Source organism: Cyprinodon tularosa, unplaced genomic scaffold, assembly GCF_016077235.1.
Source record: "Cyprinodon tularosa strain WSP-4 unplaced genomic scaffold, ASM1607723v1 ctg42, whole genome shotgun sequence".
NCBI lineage: Eukaryota > Metazoa > Chordata > Actinopteri > Cyprinodontiformes > Cyprinodontidae > Cyprinodon > Cyprinodon tularosa.
Window position 1 is genome coordinate 1612495 of NW_024039141.1, and position 17692 is coordinate 1630186.

At 38.0% G+C, this 17692-nt stretch overlaps 1 protein-coding gene across 1 annotated transcript in view; it reads right to left on the reverse strand.

Annotated features, from left to right (window-relative positions):
* Positions 1-17692, reverse strand: part of kif3a (kinesin family member 3A) — a 30013-nt gene that overhangs the window by 11165 nt on the left and 1156 nt on the right. Inside the window, exons 2-9 of the mRNA XM_038299155.1 lie at positions 16277-16550; positions 15952-16096; positions 10681-10765; positions 10403-10508; positions 8462-8601; positions 8162-8359; positions 7524-7698; positions 7330-7428 (exon numbers count right to left, since the gene is read on the reverse strand). Of these exons, the coding sequence (XP_038155083.1) occupies positions 7330-7428; positions 7524-7698; positions 8162-8359; positions 8462-8601; positions 10403-10508; positions 10681-10765; positions 15952-16096; positions 16277-16550 (1222 nt within the window). The remainder of the gene's footprint in view (positions 1-7329; positions 7429-7523; positions 7699-8161; positions 8360-8461; positions 8602-10402; positions 10509-10680; positions 10766-15951; positions 16097-16276; positions 16551-17692) is intronic.

The window sequence follows — 17692 nt, forward strand, 5'->3', positions numbered from 1 at the left end:
AGAATTTTCTGCATGACCACTAAAGTATTTATATAATACGGTGTGAGGTACAGTTAAAACCTCTGTGTGTAATTGTGAATGAAGGATGCTTTAACTATGCTTGATACTAAATGGGAAAACCAGGAGAGAACAGGTTGTAGCTGCAACAAACTTAAATCAAATAGATAGGTGCCTTTTTCTTTCTGAATTAGCAACAGCTGTCAACCACTCTGGGTTTCCAGAGAAATGGCTCTTACCAATGAAGATTCCCCCACAGGAGTTATAAAGTGTTTATGAACAATTAATCCACTGTGTTTCTTGGAAACAAATTAGTTCAATTAAGTTATCCATAAATTTGAGATATTGTTAAATGTGATTAAAATCCATCCATAACTTTTCAAGTTATCATATAGACCAGGGGTGTCAAACTGGTTCCAGAAAGTGCAGTGTGGCTGAAGGTTTTCTTTCCAACCAAGCAACAGCACACCAGACTCCAGTCATCTCATCAAGGGAGTCCAATTCTTAACATGATGACTTGATGAGATGAGTGGAGTCTGGTGTGCTGTTGCTTGGTTGGAAAGAAAACCTGCAGCCACAAGACCCTTTCTGGAACCAGTATGACACCCCTGTTATAGACAAACAGACAGCCAGGCATAATTAGCGGGGAGAGAGTACAGCTAGCGGAGGCTATCCTCTAACTGCAAAGTGGGAATTGGCTGCCTAGTGGTTAGGGCATAGGGTTTGGTCTCCTGAGATTGTGTGTTCGAAACCCACTCCCTAAGGCTGCTTCTCTGGCTCTCTGAGCAAGACAGTTAACCCCCCATTGCTCCCCTGGCGCTCCACCATGGCAGACCACTGCTCCCAAAGGGGATGGATCAGAGGAGCCAGCATGCAGACAGCGAGGTGGAGTGGGGACAGATGATGACTGCAGTGTCAGTGTCTACGCTGGAGGTATAGTGATGAAACAGTCCTTCTAGGGAGAAATTAAAATGTTTTTTTTTTTTTTAAAAGCCATCCACAAACCTCTCAAAAGTATTCCTGTGTCATCCTGTGTCAACATTAGTTTCTCCTTTACTAAAACAGTGGCAAATTCGTAAATTCATGATCATTTCCAATTTCCTATAAATTTTATACCAAGTACCAATATACACAAGAAAACAGTTGGAGAGTTTATGAATTTGATGCTGTGATCAGCAGATACTGACTTTTATTATGGCCACTTGGCTCCCAAAATCCTGACTGGTGCGTGTCTAATTAAAAATAATCAGAAAGGACAGTTTTGCTGTGGAGTCGAACGTATGAGGCGGAGGATCTCTGTCCATCATATTCACCACAGACAAAGAATATGGGGGAAAGAGAGGAAGGCTCTGTGGAGGAGGCCAGGTGAGGATTCAGTGGGTAAATCCTCGTCTTTAAGCTAATACAGTCAGTATGCTCAACCCTGTTTACAATGTCGATTATTGTTCCGTTTGTCCAATTCAAATAAATTAAAAAATACTTTATAAATTCCAAAGCGAAATTAAATAAAAATTCACTGTAGTTCTCTAACAAAACTGAGGCTTTCATAAAGTAACTGTAGTTATAAAAATGAAATTACCCAGAGGGGAACTTTTTACTGATGAAAGTATTTCTGATGGTGATTTGTTGCACTAAATTTATTTAAAGGTTATCAAAGATCATAAATACATATTGTTGGGACATAAACCATGATAATAATTTTGGAAATTGAGAACCGATGTCCATGTTTCATATTAACATGTTTCAGTGGAGAAGAGGATAAAGTTTTGCCTTTCTTTAGGTGAGTGAGTGGACAGAAGGAGTGGTTGTCATGAAGATGGAAATAAAAAAATATTCTTGGAAATCAGAAACAAAACAGCCCTCACATTTTCCACAGTAATTCTTAACTACTGTGGGAGGGCAACAACCTTAATTTCTACCATGACTGGACAGTTTTGCTGCATAACTTAGAATGCGTTTCCGTTTTAACCACCAACCTCTAGAAAGAGGTGTAAAGCAAGAAATCAAACAGGCATCATTTGCAAAACAATGACAGAAAGAGAGAGAGGGGGAAAAAAAAACAACACATTACAAAGTGATTCAGAAATTTGTTTCTACAGAACAGACACCAAATAAGGGTCAACTTCAAAACAAACTAGATGCCAGTCAATAGAGATGAGACAGAAAGAAGATGCATTTTCACAAAATGAAACATGACGTGGGCGAAGTGCGTCTTTTGTGGTTAGGGGGGAAACAACTCACACAAAAATGCATGCAGAACATGATGGCTGATAATCTGGTTAGAAAATGTTCATGCTGAGGCCTTGGTGACTTCAAGAGTCATTAATTAGCTACCATGTGAAACAAAGTCCTCAGCAATGCATTGAGTGAAGTATTCATTTACTATGACTGAGCAGACAACAGCAGGCAGAAATCTGCAAAGTGCATCCGACCAGGCACCCGGGAGACACTTAGTCTGGCCTCAAATGGAGGAAATATAAGGGAGATGTGCTGTGAGAATACGAGAGTGATAAGGACAGGAGGAAGAGACAAAGCCCTTTTTACACATGGTCATAAAAGAAAAAAAAATGTTCACTGACAAACAGGATCCTCAGAATTGCTAATATGTTCAAAACATGTTTTAGTTTCCCCCTCTTTTTTTATTTTTTTTGTGATTCACTTTTAGTAAAAGATAAATATTCTAGCATTTGCCTGCGTTTAAATTGTGTTCGGGGCGACTGACAACCATTTTTTTTCAGTATTTTTTTTTTTCAACCAACAGATCAACCCAAAATAATTTCAACAAAAAACAATACAACTAATGTAAGTGCTTTTGAATTCTTGTTAAAATTAATCATTCATAATTTATGTTGTTGTTTAGGTAAAAACTTTAAATGAGTAAATTCATGGACGTGTTATAAGATAAAATACGGGTTAATTTTATTATTTATTTTATAAGTTTGCTCTTTTCTGCACTGTTATGTTTAGCCAGGAACCAATGTTCATACTTGTGTACCACTACGTTAAATTTAATAGATGCTACACTATGAAGCTAGATTACAAAGCCTGATTCAAGCGTGTAAAGAACCTCTCTTCATGACATGCGGCTAATGAGGTACTATTTTTTGTTTTAATGATAAATCTGTTTATTCTTATGCAGCACAGCTGTTTGAGCTGATATATATATATATATATATATATATATATATATATATATATATATATATATATATATATTTGTGTCTGTACAGTTCTCATGGCATAAAAGTATGAACGTCATAAAGAACCTAAATTGAGCTTCATGTTGAACGACATGAGAGAAAAGATGAAATAAATGCCAGTTAAAGAGAAACCGATCCGTGTCTGTGGTGACGAGAGTTACAACTAAACTTTTTTAATATTTAGAAATGACAGCCAATGCTGTCAATTTTAGGATATTGCCTGAAACTAAAGTAAAAAGTGCAGACCCTGGCACTATGCCCCTTTTCCAACAGCTCCATCTGGCCTGGCTCTACTGCACCTCAAAACTGAAGAAGTTCAATGAAACTTACAACTGGCCTGTATTTTTTACCTGTTTATATTATCAATGAGTTTTAAACTAAAACATTTAGATTAAAACAGAATGAGCTTAAACCGATTTGCTTAAAAAAATTATCACATTGAGAAATCTAAGTTTGTTTTTTTATTACTGTTGACTTGCAATAGTTACATACTTTTTCCAAATAGAAGGAACAATTGCTCTAACAATCATGATCTCAATGTTGACCAAATTACTTCTTGTTAAACTGTCGATGCAAAAAAAGAAATAAAGGGAAAAAAGGAGAAAAAAGTAGGTTGCTAAAATAGTTTACAATGCAGTCCTGAGTTTCTATGGATCATATTCCCAGGCAGGATGGGCTTTCAACAGGGTTTTTTAATAGATATATATAAAGACAAATTCCTTTTAGGTAAGAATACCCTTATCTGAGTCTGCGCCAGAAGCTTATCGCATCTCCTGGTCTAAAACATATCTAGGAAAATTTCACTGTGACTAAATCCGACTAAAATTTACTCACTCATTCATTACTCAGTTTAAAATGTCTAAGTCAGGCATACATAAACGTTAATTCACCATTACTCATGCAGTTTAATTAGGGTGGCCATTTCTATAGCACCAAAAAGGAGGACATTGTGCGGCATATCAATAAATTACTAAGGTGTACATAAGAATCGGGTAAAGTCACATTTATAGCACAATTCTTAGTAGTTTAAAGAGGATGCTTGTGCAGCTGAATAGAACAAAATATTAAAGAAATGTAAAAAAGAATTGGTTCCCAGCATTTGTATTTATTTAATACATTGTGGTGTTTAAAAAGTGAAAAATTTTTAACACGATTAATTTGCGCAGAACTGCTGCAATTGATCATAAAGCAGTTGTTTGGAAAAGAAGCTCGAGAAAGAGCTAGAGAATAGGACGATGCAAACTGCAAAAAGTGGCTGGAAAAGAGGAATTCATGACATGGCTGCAGCCTGTTGAGAGTAAAGATGATTTCACCATGTTCTCTATCTATCCATATATATATATATATATATATATATATATATATATATATATATATATATAAACTTGAGTCATGGAACTGTGCTTACAGCTCCTTATTTCATGTAAACTAATAACTTCTGTACATGATACTTGTTGATGGCATTAAAATTATTTCTAACAGCATTAAAAGAGCATTAAATTAGAGTTCCTCATTCTTGTATAAAACCTGTGAACGCTTAATTTAATCTGACATATTAAAAAAATCCCCATCATCATCCAGCAGATGTTCAGTTTCTGCCCAAATATTTTCTTTCTGTTGTGGATTTTTGTAACAGGGATAACTAGGATCATACATAGTTTGTATGAACTCTGTTTATTCTCTGCTTCCAACCTCATCATCTCTTCATCCATTCCTGCAATAAGAATTTTCTTTTAAAGTTGTTAGATGCGCTCTAGAATCTCACAACTTCTTCCTGGTCTGTTGAAGCACCAATAGTCTGCATCAACTTATTTAATTAATTGCTCTTAGTTTTTGGGAATATATACGAACTATGCTCTAATTTCTAGTTACCGATCTGTTTTTACTATAATTTAATTTGACAAACCAGGTCTTCTCTACATTCTTTTTTCTGTTTGGTGTGATTGCAATAGCAGGTCTTGATCTGGACGGACCGGAGGGGAGCAAAAAATAGCTCAGCTCCGTATTTTGACGGTGAAGGACGGAGAAGACGTACGTGGGCGGTGACGAGCGGAGGATGTGGAACAGCTCTCATTGATTTACATGACAGACAAGTACTCTGCACGACGTACGTGAGCGGGGCGGAGCGCTGACGGAGTATGTGGAATCTGGGGGTAAAGGAGGACAAATACACGTCCGGCTGGGTGCAGCGCCGGACGCTGGACAGTGCAATGAAAATCCGGACCGTCCGCCCTAAAGCCGGACATCTGGCCACCCTAAGTTTAATACATTCTCTAATAATATCAATGCAAAAAGTTAGAAAACAAATATTGTCTCTGACTCAGCTTGCAGACACGAAGGCATCAGGAAACCCCCTAAAGAAAACCACCTACAGTACATGGACCTCGCCCAAAAGCATTTAGGTTATTCTATTCCTTTTTATAGCTTGTGTACAAACGAATTGCATACCAAATGCCATGGAACTGCAAAATAATCTTAGAAATCCCTTATGCCTGTGATGTATCTTATTTTATAGTTACTGTCTTCTAGTTTCTGGACATATGTGTACAAACTCTGTAAGTTTCACAGAACTTGGGCTATGTAACTTCAAACATGTCCAAAATTATCTTTTTTTTCTCTTGCATAAAAAAATGTAACATTTAAAGTTTTATAATTTGGATATGAGTCATAGTTGACTTCTCTCTCACTAGACTTGTTCATTTTGTGGAAAACCGCTGTGTAAAATGTCATATCTCTAGTCCTAAGCTTTGTGAAACTGCGAGTCATTTTGAACGGAAAAGGACCATTTTGGCACAACTGATCCAAATTAGAACCAAGAAGTGCCAAAGTGGGTTATTTGAATTTAAAAATAACCTACTTTGAATTTCAAATGCTCAGCTTTCAGGATTTTGATATTGCTTCTTCTGTGCGTTTCCAGTCCTTTTTCCTCTCACTCTTACGCACATAAATAAGCAATATCTTTTCAAGCCTCCCCTTCACTTTCAATACGTTATTGAAAAGTTTATCTTATAGGCTTACATAATATGTCAATCAAAATTTGATCGGTCGGTTAGTGGCGTTCCAGCGCCGCAAAGACAACAGTGACACAGGATGCTTAGATGGAGATTAGACCCCAAAAGATGTGTATGCAACTGTTATGAAAGACGCTACAACCAGCTGTCTGATCAATCTTTTGCCTCAGAACTTACATACGCTCTTTAAATATTAGCTACATTTTGTTTTTTTCTACCTGGGGATACAGCCTAATGAGTTATAAATGAAAAAAGACACAAAAAATTACCAAATCACTATATTTTGAACAAACTACGATGTGTAGCAGCACAAATGTCGCATTAGATTTAACACATCAAAAACTTAATTTGTGTGTATTCATGTGTGAAAAGGGCTATAACTCGTGGACAGGCTGGTTGGTGAGCATAGGGCCGCTCCAACTCACTATCCCCAGGATTGTCGTCAGTAGCTGGAGGCACTGAGGAAGTATGGGTAAATTCTGAACTATTACTTCTGCTGATATCACAACTGTCTTAAAAAGAGGCAGAAGGAAGCACCAAAGGTGGCAGACAGAACCGATAAATAGAAGTGAAACTTCAGTAAAAAAACGAGCTCCCAGGTTTAAGAAAATGAGAGAATGGAGAAGCTGTAGGTTGAGACATTAGAAACGCTGATGTGTTAGATCAAACGAGTACAGGCTGAGTTGGTTAATAAGTCACAGCAAGTGAATACTTAAAATTGTGATGAAATCTTACAGAGAAATAAAGACATTTCTGAGATGATGACAGAACACTTCTTTCTTATTTTTCACACCTTCCACTCACAGCTAAGAGTAAATGTTGAGAGCACCAGGGGAACTCCTAAATGCACACACTACAAGGATAATGCAGCTTTAAAGTCATACTATGCACCAAACCTCGAAGCAAATTAATGTGATTATAATCAGAGTAGCTCATCAATGACTCATTTTAATAATAAACAACCTTTAGTGGTCATGTTGCTGTAAGTAGATTCTGTAGATGGTTATCTATTCCTATCCAATGAACCCACATTAAACTACATAAACACAATTTTTTTTAGTCACACAGGACTGCTTTAAGCCTAACTTTACACACTCTGCATGTTGATGACTAAATCTTACCCCTTCGTCTCCGTCTGCCTTCTCCTGCCTCTCCTGCTTCATCATCACCTTCATCCATCTCCTCTGATCCACTGCCTTCTGAGCCAGAGATTTCTTCACCTGGTGTTGCACAAACCGTTTTATCAACACATTTATTCTCTGCTCAACAAAAAAACTTAAGCTTCAGGGTAAATTCTTTCATGTTGGTTTCTCACCCTCCTCCAGTTTCTTCTTGAGCTCCTCGATCTCTTTCTGAAACTGCCGTAGAAGGGCATCCTTGGGGTCCTCGTTGATTCTAGCTTTGTTTTTTATGTTTTTAGCCCTGTTAGCGTAGCGCAGGGTGCTGATGGTCTCGTCATAGTTGTAGTCTGCAGGGCCTATGTTTGCACACTGTTAGGAATATTCATAGAGAGTTAAAACCTTAAAGTTTAAAAAAACAACAGACTTAAAGCCAAGTGTGCAAATAAAAGTCTGCTGGATTGGATCGGGTTGTTGACACAAAAGCACACTGCACAGTAAGGTCTTATTTGTGTCTATTTTTCTATGTGCGTTTTATTTACATGAGCATCTAAATAAATCCTAATATTACTAAATAAATCTATATAAAAAGTCTGTGCATTTTAATAAATGTATTCACACAGTGAACTACACATACAGTATTTTAATATTACATCAGATACGTGAAAAGAAAAAATAACAATACAGAAAATTATATTTTAAGACCTCATCAGGGTATATACACCATTTTAAAGGGATATATACCTGTATAGCATGAGAAAGCTCTGAAGATAATGCGTGGGAGATATGAAAATGGGAAAAGGGGCCTATTATTCTGTTTCCACTCTACCCGTACCATCATGGTTTTGGAGTTTCCTCCCAGTGAATCCTGCAGCAAACGGGTCAGTTTGGAGTTTCTGTAGGGAACATGTGTGCTCTTTCCGTCCACCAGGGCAGAGATGACGTTCCCCAGAGTAGAGAGAGAGAGATTGATCTTTGTTGCTTCCTTCAGACGCTGACCCGTGGCCCCAGTTTTTCCCTGTCTTTCTGAACCCTGTGTTCAGACAGTCAAGATTAAATGGAGGATGTGTAGAGAGGCTTATATACAAGCTTTACTGATTTCTAAGGGAAGTAACTTTGTTTGACTTATACTTACTGCCAGATCTACAAGATGAAGCTTTCCCATGCGCACATGCTGGTTACCGTCGACCCCCTTCTCACTGCACTCGATGGTGATGGTGAAGATGGCATGAGAGCGGGAGCTGTGCTCGTTCATGTTTGTAGCGCCGACAGACCCTAAACAAGACATTCAATGAATTCAAAACCGAATTTTGGTTTGAATTTATGGTTTGTAATAATCAAAGGAATACGGTAAGGTGAAGTGTCTGAATGAATGTGGAAATAAAAACTTAACCTAATCTATTTTTTTCCTGTTAATTATCTGTTTAAATTTTAAAGTAGCTGGCATGAATGTGTGAATTTGTTTATTTTTCCCATACTGAGATAATGTACAAAATATGTTCTGCTATTGAAAAGTTATTTTCCCCCCATAAATTTTGAATATGGTTTAGGTCTCAATCACTGGTCTATTTCAACATCTTATTTTGTGTGTTTCTCCTGACTTCTGTTAAAGTTAAAGAAGCGTGTGGTAGTAATTATGTGCAACAAACTGTTAACAATAGTCAAGCATTGTGCTACCGCCACCATGCTTGACAACAGAGACAGTTTTCATGTATTTAAAAGCCTCGCCTGAATCTTTCAGCTCAGTCTCCTTCCTGTAGCACCAAACATTTTGTTTCATTTTTTGATTTGAATGTTTCCTTATCTAAAGCCCTCCAGAAGAACAGACTGTATAACTTTTTAGTAATTCAGTCTCATCCTAACAATTCTAACACAACAGGCCTGTGAAATCAATCACAAGCATTTCACCATGACATTATCAGCTTGTATTACTAACACTGCATATGACTGTTTGGAATTCAGTATTTGTTGGTTATTATGATCCAATAGTATGAATAAATTGTTTCGAATGCCAAAAATATGTTTGAATGAGTCTCCCTGCAGTGAGTGAGAAAGTACATTAACCACCTTATTGGGGCTCCACGCTTACTTCATTTTGGTCACATTTTCTCATCCGAATATAGATAAAAAGGATCTTAGTGTGACTGCTATAATGGTAAAATATAGGTAAAAGTGTTATATATGTGTACATGGTTAATACATTTGCTTTTAAATAAACCATTAGTCACAAAGGTTTGTGTCACATTTTGTATTATACCCTCAGTCTAACTTTGGAGATGGCATAATGCGCTTCTAACAGAATAAGGCTGCAGTGAATAGCTTTTATAAAGTGTCTTCTGAGTCAAACATACCAAGAGTAGGTAGGTCGTGTCATAATTACTCTGACCCCCTCATCAATCGTCATCAAAGATGAGGCATCTATTGGTTTTAAGGATTACCTTGGTAAAACTTCTTTTTGTAAGTCATGCTATTTTAAATAGAAATGAGTATTAAAACCTTAGTGAATGCCATATTAAAAAGTCCTAATCTTTTATCGCAGCCTCTCAGGTGCTCATTTAAACAGGGATATTTCAAACTGAAAAGGTGCACCAATTATCGAATTAATGCATGTGCAAAGAGGGCTTCGTAGATAGTTCTGTCTTCACTGCATCTAGTAGAAAACAACACTAATACTCAAGCGGTTGCAGCTCTGAGCTGCTAGTTAAATAGTTTAAGCTGCTTTTTTATTATATATGTATATATAAAATATATATAATATTCAGAATTATGGATGTTTCTAAAGAGCTAGTTTTGAACTTTTCTGAGTCCTTGAACCTAAACTCTAAACATGGGTCTGCTTATGCTTGGTGCAGATGCCAAAGCAGCATTTTATGCCGAGCAGCTCACTGGCCGTCTTTGTTATATCGTCGCAGCCGATGGAACTGTGTCAGTTATGAGAATAAAAGTATTCAGCCTGAGTGGAGCAGTCTTTTCTGTAGCTGTAGGGTTTTCATGGTCACCTGTGTGGGTTTTATTTCCAGAATAGATTGATAATGTTACTGTGATTATTTCATATCAGTTCAATAGTTCTGCTTACGGTTTTTGTGACCCAATGTCATAATCCGGTCCATATCATCCGCATTGTTTACCACATAACCAGTGAGGTCTTTGATGTAAACGCCAACATCTGGTCTCTCTTTGACCTAAACCCCCCCCCCCCCCCCCCCCCGCAAAAAACAGGAAGAAAAAATAAAAAGATCTTTATCATAAAAAGCTGCAAACCCAAATTTGCCATAAAAAAAGCCAAATATAACATTTAATAACAACTTAATGTTAATAATTATAATAAGTGGATCGATTTCTATATCCTGTTACCTCAAGTCTCTGCAGCTGGTCCTTTCCCAGCAAGTCCCGCACTTCCTCGTTGTAAATCTCGAGGTACGAAACACGAACTAAAAATCTATGAGAGGGAAACATAGAAATAGAGTAAAAAAAAGAAAGAAGCAGAATGATGCTTGAAAAAGCAATGGGGAAAATGTGTGTAATTATAGGTTTTTGTTTTGCTTATAAAATCTGAAAAAGAAAAAAGAGAGATATATGAATTCAACAGTAATCTATATGGGGGGGTATCAGCTTATCTACCAATGTCGATGAAAGTCTTTTTAAATTCTAGAGGTTGAATCATGTGTGTGGGGATCTTTACCTCTTCCAAGGACAAAAGAAAACAATGTTATATGCTTAAGTACAATGAATATCCTAGATAAATATTAGAGCATAAAATTACATGGAAATAAAAGCTAGACATGTTGCTTATATCTTTAAATGTGATTACAACAGAATAGATGCAATTCCATGGTAGTGGGACGTGCCAGTATTTAACTGTCATCTCTCAGAAACTATTACAGATGTCAAATATAGAAAAACATGCGGTTATAAGCTTCAAAATGAAGTGAGGGTGTTGAACCACAATAAGGATGTGAAATGCCTACATATGTCATAAAAAAAAATCCAAGTTCAGTAGGCCAGGGCATCCTGTGTAGTTGTGTGCGTAACAGTGTTTCCCTCGCAGCTTCTACCGTATTTTCACTACTATAAGGCTCACATAAACGTCTTTTTTTTCCCTCAAAATGTGCGGTGCGCCCTTTGGTGCGGTGCGCCCTATGTGTGTTGCAACTGCGACTTTTGAGACCACCTCATTGAGGAGATGATGAAAGAGTGGCTGAGGGAGGTGAATGTAAGGAGACCAGGTGGTTTTTTTTCCACTCCTCACCATCGCTGTTAATCTGACTCCATGCGTGCCCATCTCACAGCTGATGTGAAAAACATGGTGAAACAAATTAATGCTGTGCTCGCTGTGAACCGGACGCAGCAGGTGCAGCAGAAGCAGCGAGTTTACATGCAAAGTCAACGGTTGACGAGCGTATAGACGCAGCAAAAGGTCCCGCAGCGCGTTTTGAGCAGCAGGCGCAGCGCCGCGGGAGGGAGCCGCCAACGCGCTGCTGCTGCTCGAGATGGAAAAATTGAAGTTTTGCTGCTGGAAGCGCCGCATCAACGAATCAGAGAAGCTGATCTGGGAGCTGACAGCGAGACAGACACAGCGCTCTGATGACATATTAAAGCAAATGAAAGGGCTGGATGGATGAGGAGATGATGAAAGCGTGGCTGAGGCAGGTGTATGTGAGGAGACCAGGTGTTTTTTTCCACGCATCACCATCGCTTTTAATATGTGACTCCATGCGTGCCCATCTCACAGCTGATGTGAAAAACATGGTGAAAAAAAATAAACGCTGTGCTCGCCGTTATCTCGGGGGTCTGACAAAGGAACTTCCACCGCTCGACATCGGTGTGAAGCGGCCGTTCAAAGTAAGGCTGCGAGCGGCGTGGGAGCGATGGATGACCGACGGAGACCACAGTTTCACGATAAGTGGAAGGCAGCGCCGGGCAAGTTACGCCACCGTTTGCGGATGGATTGTAGATGCTTGGACTGTCTGCTGGCTCTGTTGTTCGAGCTTTCGCAAAAGCAGGCATTACTTCTGAGGAGCCGGCCGGCACAGAAAGTGACTCTGACAGCAAAGAAGGGGAAATTGGCATGTCTGCTTTAACGCGGCTGTTTAATTCAGAAACAGAGGATGATGACTTTGATGGGTTTGATTAATACTTTGTAATAAATACATGAATAAAGCACAATCATACTCAGTTTTGCTCCCGCTGTATTTTTCTACCTGAAAACTTAATTCAACAGCAGCCTCTGGGCAGGGTTCACTGCGGCGGCTGGCAGGTGTTTTTTCATCTAAATAATCTAAATCTTGCAGCTATATTTGCTGTGATCAGTGGGAATAAAGTAGTTTTAATATGCTTTTAAGTGAGAAAGTCCACCTGAAAACTTAATAATTGCAGTCAGTTCATCCAGATTATCTATTTCTGTCGGAGCCGCTCAGACCCCCACATACCAGCGGTGCACCGACAGCAGAAATCCCTTCATCAGCAGCCTCTAGGCCGGGTAGCCTCCGGGTTCATTGCGGTGGCTGGCAGGTGTTTTTCATCTAAATAATTTAAACTGCAGGCACCAGGATACCGGTAATAAAAGCGAACATATTCCGTCGGCAGGTTTCAGGATTTTAAGTTAATTTATGAGTGACCACAGCGCCCTGTCATCTCTCATGGCCAGCTCCCAGGTTTGATTAATACTTTGTAATAAATACATGAATAAAGCACAATCATACTCAGTTTTGGGCCCGCTGTATTTTTAAATATGCAGTAGAGGTATTTAAAGGTAGTAGAGGACATGTACCTGTATATAAAAAACGCGCCCTATAGTCCGGTGCGCCTTATGTGTGTGTTAAATACAGAAATGGCACACATAACTGAGAGTGCGCCTTTTAGTACGGTGCGCCTTATGGTCATGAAAATACGGTACGTTCAACTCTGCAAACACTATCTTTGTGATTTGTTCCTAATCTGATGATTGTCTATCATCCATACATCCATCCATCCATCCATCCATCCATCCATCCATCCATCCATCCATCCATCCATCCATCCATCCATCCATCCATCCATCCATCCATCCATCCATCCATCCATCCATCCTCCCTCTTCAACTGTATCTGGGGCCAGGTCGCCGAGGCAGCAGTCTAAGCAGAGATGCTCATACTTCCTGAGCCACCCACATCTCCTCCAGCTGCTCTGGGGGAACCCACCAGGCCAGCTAAGTATGTCTATCATACTTTGAGTAAATAGTAAATTTTTATTGAGTTTTGTTAAAAACCTAATTATTCTAAAGGAATGCTGAACACTGGTATTCCCAAGGAATACATATTTTTTTAAATAGTTTTCACTTTTCGCTAAGATAATTATTTCTCATATTGTCTAAAGTAGATTTTCTATAGTATCTTGCAAAAGCGTTAATACCCTTCAAAGTTTTTCATGGTTTGTAAAGTGAAACAGACTCCAACGGATTTTGAAGGAATTTTATCAAATAAAACCTGATTTTAAATAACCACTAAATAGGAAGAAATAAAACTTTTTGTAAAATGAATAAGTGCAAAAAATTTATTTAGGAACTTATTCATTCTATCCAAAAAAATCCAGACGATTGGATATGGCCCTCTTACTCACTGCAAGTGATCCCCCTCAGATATCAGCTGACTGGTAAATAACCGTCAATAAGTTCATAAACACCATCTTACAGTGCCTTGTTTAATCCATTATCAAACAATCTAAAGACTGTGGCACTGGTTCAAACTAACAAAGACGTAGCTGCTCATTTAAGCTAAAAGGTTTAGAACTGAAAGCACTAATTAGAAAGCGGTCAAGAGGTCAGTGGTACCTCTGGAGGAGCTGCAGAGATACCCACCAATAAAAACTATCTGTGGACTCGCCTTACTGAAGAGTGGTAAAAAGAAAGCCCTTACGAAAGAAGCCGTAAGAGGTTTTATTTGCAGTTTGCCGCAAACCACAATATTTTAGTTTCATAATGACAACAAAAATTCTTGATGCAACAGACCAACCAAATATGTGAGAAAAAGATGTCTGCTAAAACAAGACCAAAGGTGAAGGGTTCATCTACTTTCAAAATGTGATGTGAATTTTGTTTGTGTGGCTTTTATTCTTTTGCTTAGAATAAGGCCAAAACATAAATATTACTGTGATAAATCAATGTAATGCTTCACTACTGGTGTGAAACAGTTTGATTTGATGCACTGTAAGGAGGCAATATAAAACCTAACCGCTGACTTTTAAAAACACAGCTAACATTGGTAGAGAAACTGAATTTAAACATAGAAGGAAATATATAAAAGTCAAATAAATCAAACCTTTCATTTAAACTGTTTTATCCAAAATTGAAAAATGAAAGCAATGCACAAAAAAGAGAAGTCTATAATGAACTTGGAAACTTTCCCCAGAAAATATATTTAAAAACAAAAACTAATTAAGTAAAGCTGATGGCCATCTTTTCCTCTCCCTGTATATAGTCCAGGTCAGAGAGGCTGTTTATAAATAAGGATGTTTCAAATGTAGGCCTCCGATTATAATTATTTCAAATTAAATAATCTGTTTACTATGTTTTCCCTTGAACTAATCAATTTTTTGATGGAAAAAATTTTTATTTTACAGAATTTGAAGCAGGTGAAACTTAAATAATGCCACTTTAGGAGTTCAAGCATATTCAATCTACTTATTTAAGTGAAAGTTGTATATAACCATTGTAAAGATATGGCTTAATGCTGCTCAGAGTGAGAATTGTTATGTTTCAGAGTCTGTTTACTTAATTTGTTGTTTTTTTTTATCAATTATTCACAATTAATCTGATAGTTTCAACTCTATTGAATCTATGAAATAGTAAAAAAGAGACTAAATGCTGCTTTTTCACCTTTTGCTTTCTTCTAATTAAATCCTCCTGTCATGTAGCTACTTAGCATCTGTAACAGATAACCACCGCCAATCATACGATCTTCTCTGAGTGATAAATCCAATCACTCTACAGCATGGACAGTGTTATGTGAGAGAGTTTAGATATTTGCTTTTCAAAAAGGGAGAAAAAAAAAAGCACTCTCTCTGAAAACACCTTAACCACAGCGCACAGCTGCTGCCATTACAGCTACTGTTGGCAAATGTGGTTGTGGAAAGGAGTGTGATATATTGGTATGTATTGTATGCTAGTGAAGATTCTCAGTCATCCAGGTCATAGTAATTCCAAGAAAGTTAAAAAAACAATCCACTAGACTTGGTTTCCAAGTTTGAAGACACTTCGCTTCCCATCCAGGAAGCTTTTCAATTCAAAATGTCAGAATTCGAGGCTTTATAGAGTGGACCAAAACAACTTGAATTCAAACTCAACGCGGCTTCAAATAATATTTGAAGGGAGGATCATGACACAGATGATGTTTTCAGGTGGACTTTTTTACTTTTTACCCACTTGTCACAGCATATATAGCAAAACCAATCTATGCCATTGAACACAGGAGCACCAGCATCAGATGCATCTAGACACACTTTAATGGACAGCGTCAAGGATGCTCCTGAAATGCGTAGGCCTTTAATATGTACAAGCTTAAAAAAATAAAGCAGCAGGCGCTTATTTGCTGCAAAAGCACATGCGGTGTGAATGTAGCATTAAAGGTTGCCTTCAGCTTGATTACCTACCTGGAGTCGCCCTCTGCCTTGGCAATATGTCCAAAAATATGAGCAAACGAATTTGGGATAATCCCTCGGAGCTCTGGTACTGCCCTATAACCCTCCATGGTGAATGTTTTTCCTGTGCCAGTTTGTCCATATGCAAAAATTGTGCCTAGAATGGGGAATCAAAGAAAAAAACAAAAAAACATAATTCCAAGTTATAGAGATTATGAAAATAAAAACAGTTAAGTTTTAATTTTCGGATAAATGTATAGGCTCATTTTAAAACCACATTAAGATGCTTTGACAGAGCTGGTTTAAACAATAGCTAGTATCATGTCAACAACTTTACCATTATATCCCTCTAACACAGAGTCAACAATGGGGCGGGCTGTGAGATTGTAGACATCCAGCTGCTTGCTGTCCGGCCCAAACACTGTGTCAAAGGTGAAGGTCTTTGGAGGTTCGTGGGGGTTCTCCAGTTTGTTCACCGTTATGGTCCCACGGATCTCGTCGACCATGACAGACTGCTTGTAGGCCATCGTCTTCTCCTTTGGGTTGAGGGGACGACATCTCACCACAACTTTGACGTTATCGCTGACTTCTTTTTTCTCAGCCTTACTGCTCTAAAATCCAGAAAAGAAAAAAGAAAAAGCCTAAGGTGAATCCTGTGAGAACTTGAATGATACAAGTTTAATGGAAAGATTTGGCCTTGGAAATAATTGGACAAACAGATCAAAAGCCACTGTCGGCTTGAGCTGCGGAAGCGGAAATTAACAAGCTCTCTTGTGGTGCCGGGATACTTGCAATAGTTAAGGAGATTCCAACTTTGTTAGCTTTGTGTGTGGTGAAGACAGTAGGTGAAGTGCATCTTTAAATTAGCTGAGGTAGCCGACTGCTTCTGAAGGCTAGGGGACAGAGGTGGGTTTTCTGTGTAGTCTCTCTGTGGATATATCCATTGATAAATAAATGATGAAATTTAATCTCAAACTCCTGTTTAAATGTCATTTCATCTCTCTGTCTATCGATTAATCCTTGGGAGGTGAGGTCACGAAAAAATCCCATATTTCAATTCACATAAGCCAAAGATGTGTAAAAAGAAGGGGTGGTTTGTAACTACACTATACTCAGTTACATTAACTTGAATAAGGTTTTAGAATGTTTTTGTTTTTAGGAGTAGTACAGCAGTGAACGGGTACCTTCAGTAGTACAGTGTTGACTTTTAACTTCTACCTGAGTAAAAATATTGTACAGTATCACCACTCTTGAGAAACATTTCTGGGTACTCCATCCATTGTGAATAGCTTTGCTTAATAAAAAGAAACTTGCTTTTAAACAAATTTGCACCATTGACAGAGAAACTTAATTTAAGTACTCATGGCTTATTGGTAAATGTTATTTTCCACTTGCTGTCTCATTTGGAGGTTAGAGATAGAATGGAATAGAAAATCCCTTTATTGACCAACAATTGGGAAATTCTAGTGTGAAAGACAGCAAAAAGAATATATAAAAAAAGGTCACACAGATGTGGACCTTAGAAATAAAAATTACATAAAAGTGAAGAGTTAAAAAATAAACAAATAAAATAGTGTACTGTAAAGCGTTTTAACAATATAAATATTATGCACCTGGAGAATAAGTATCCGATATACAACTATGGACATTTTTACAGTAATGGATATTTGAAAAAAGCAGCAACATCAGAGATGACAATTTATTGAGGTTGTTGGGAACAGTGGTGGTTATAAAGTCTTACAGCTGCTGGGAG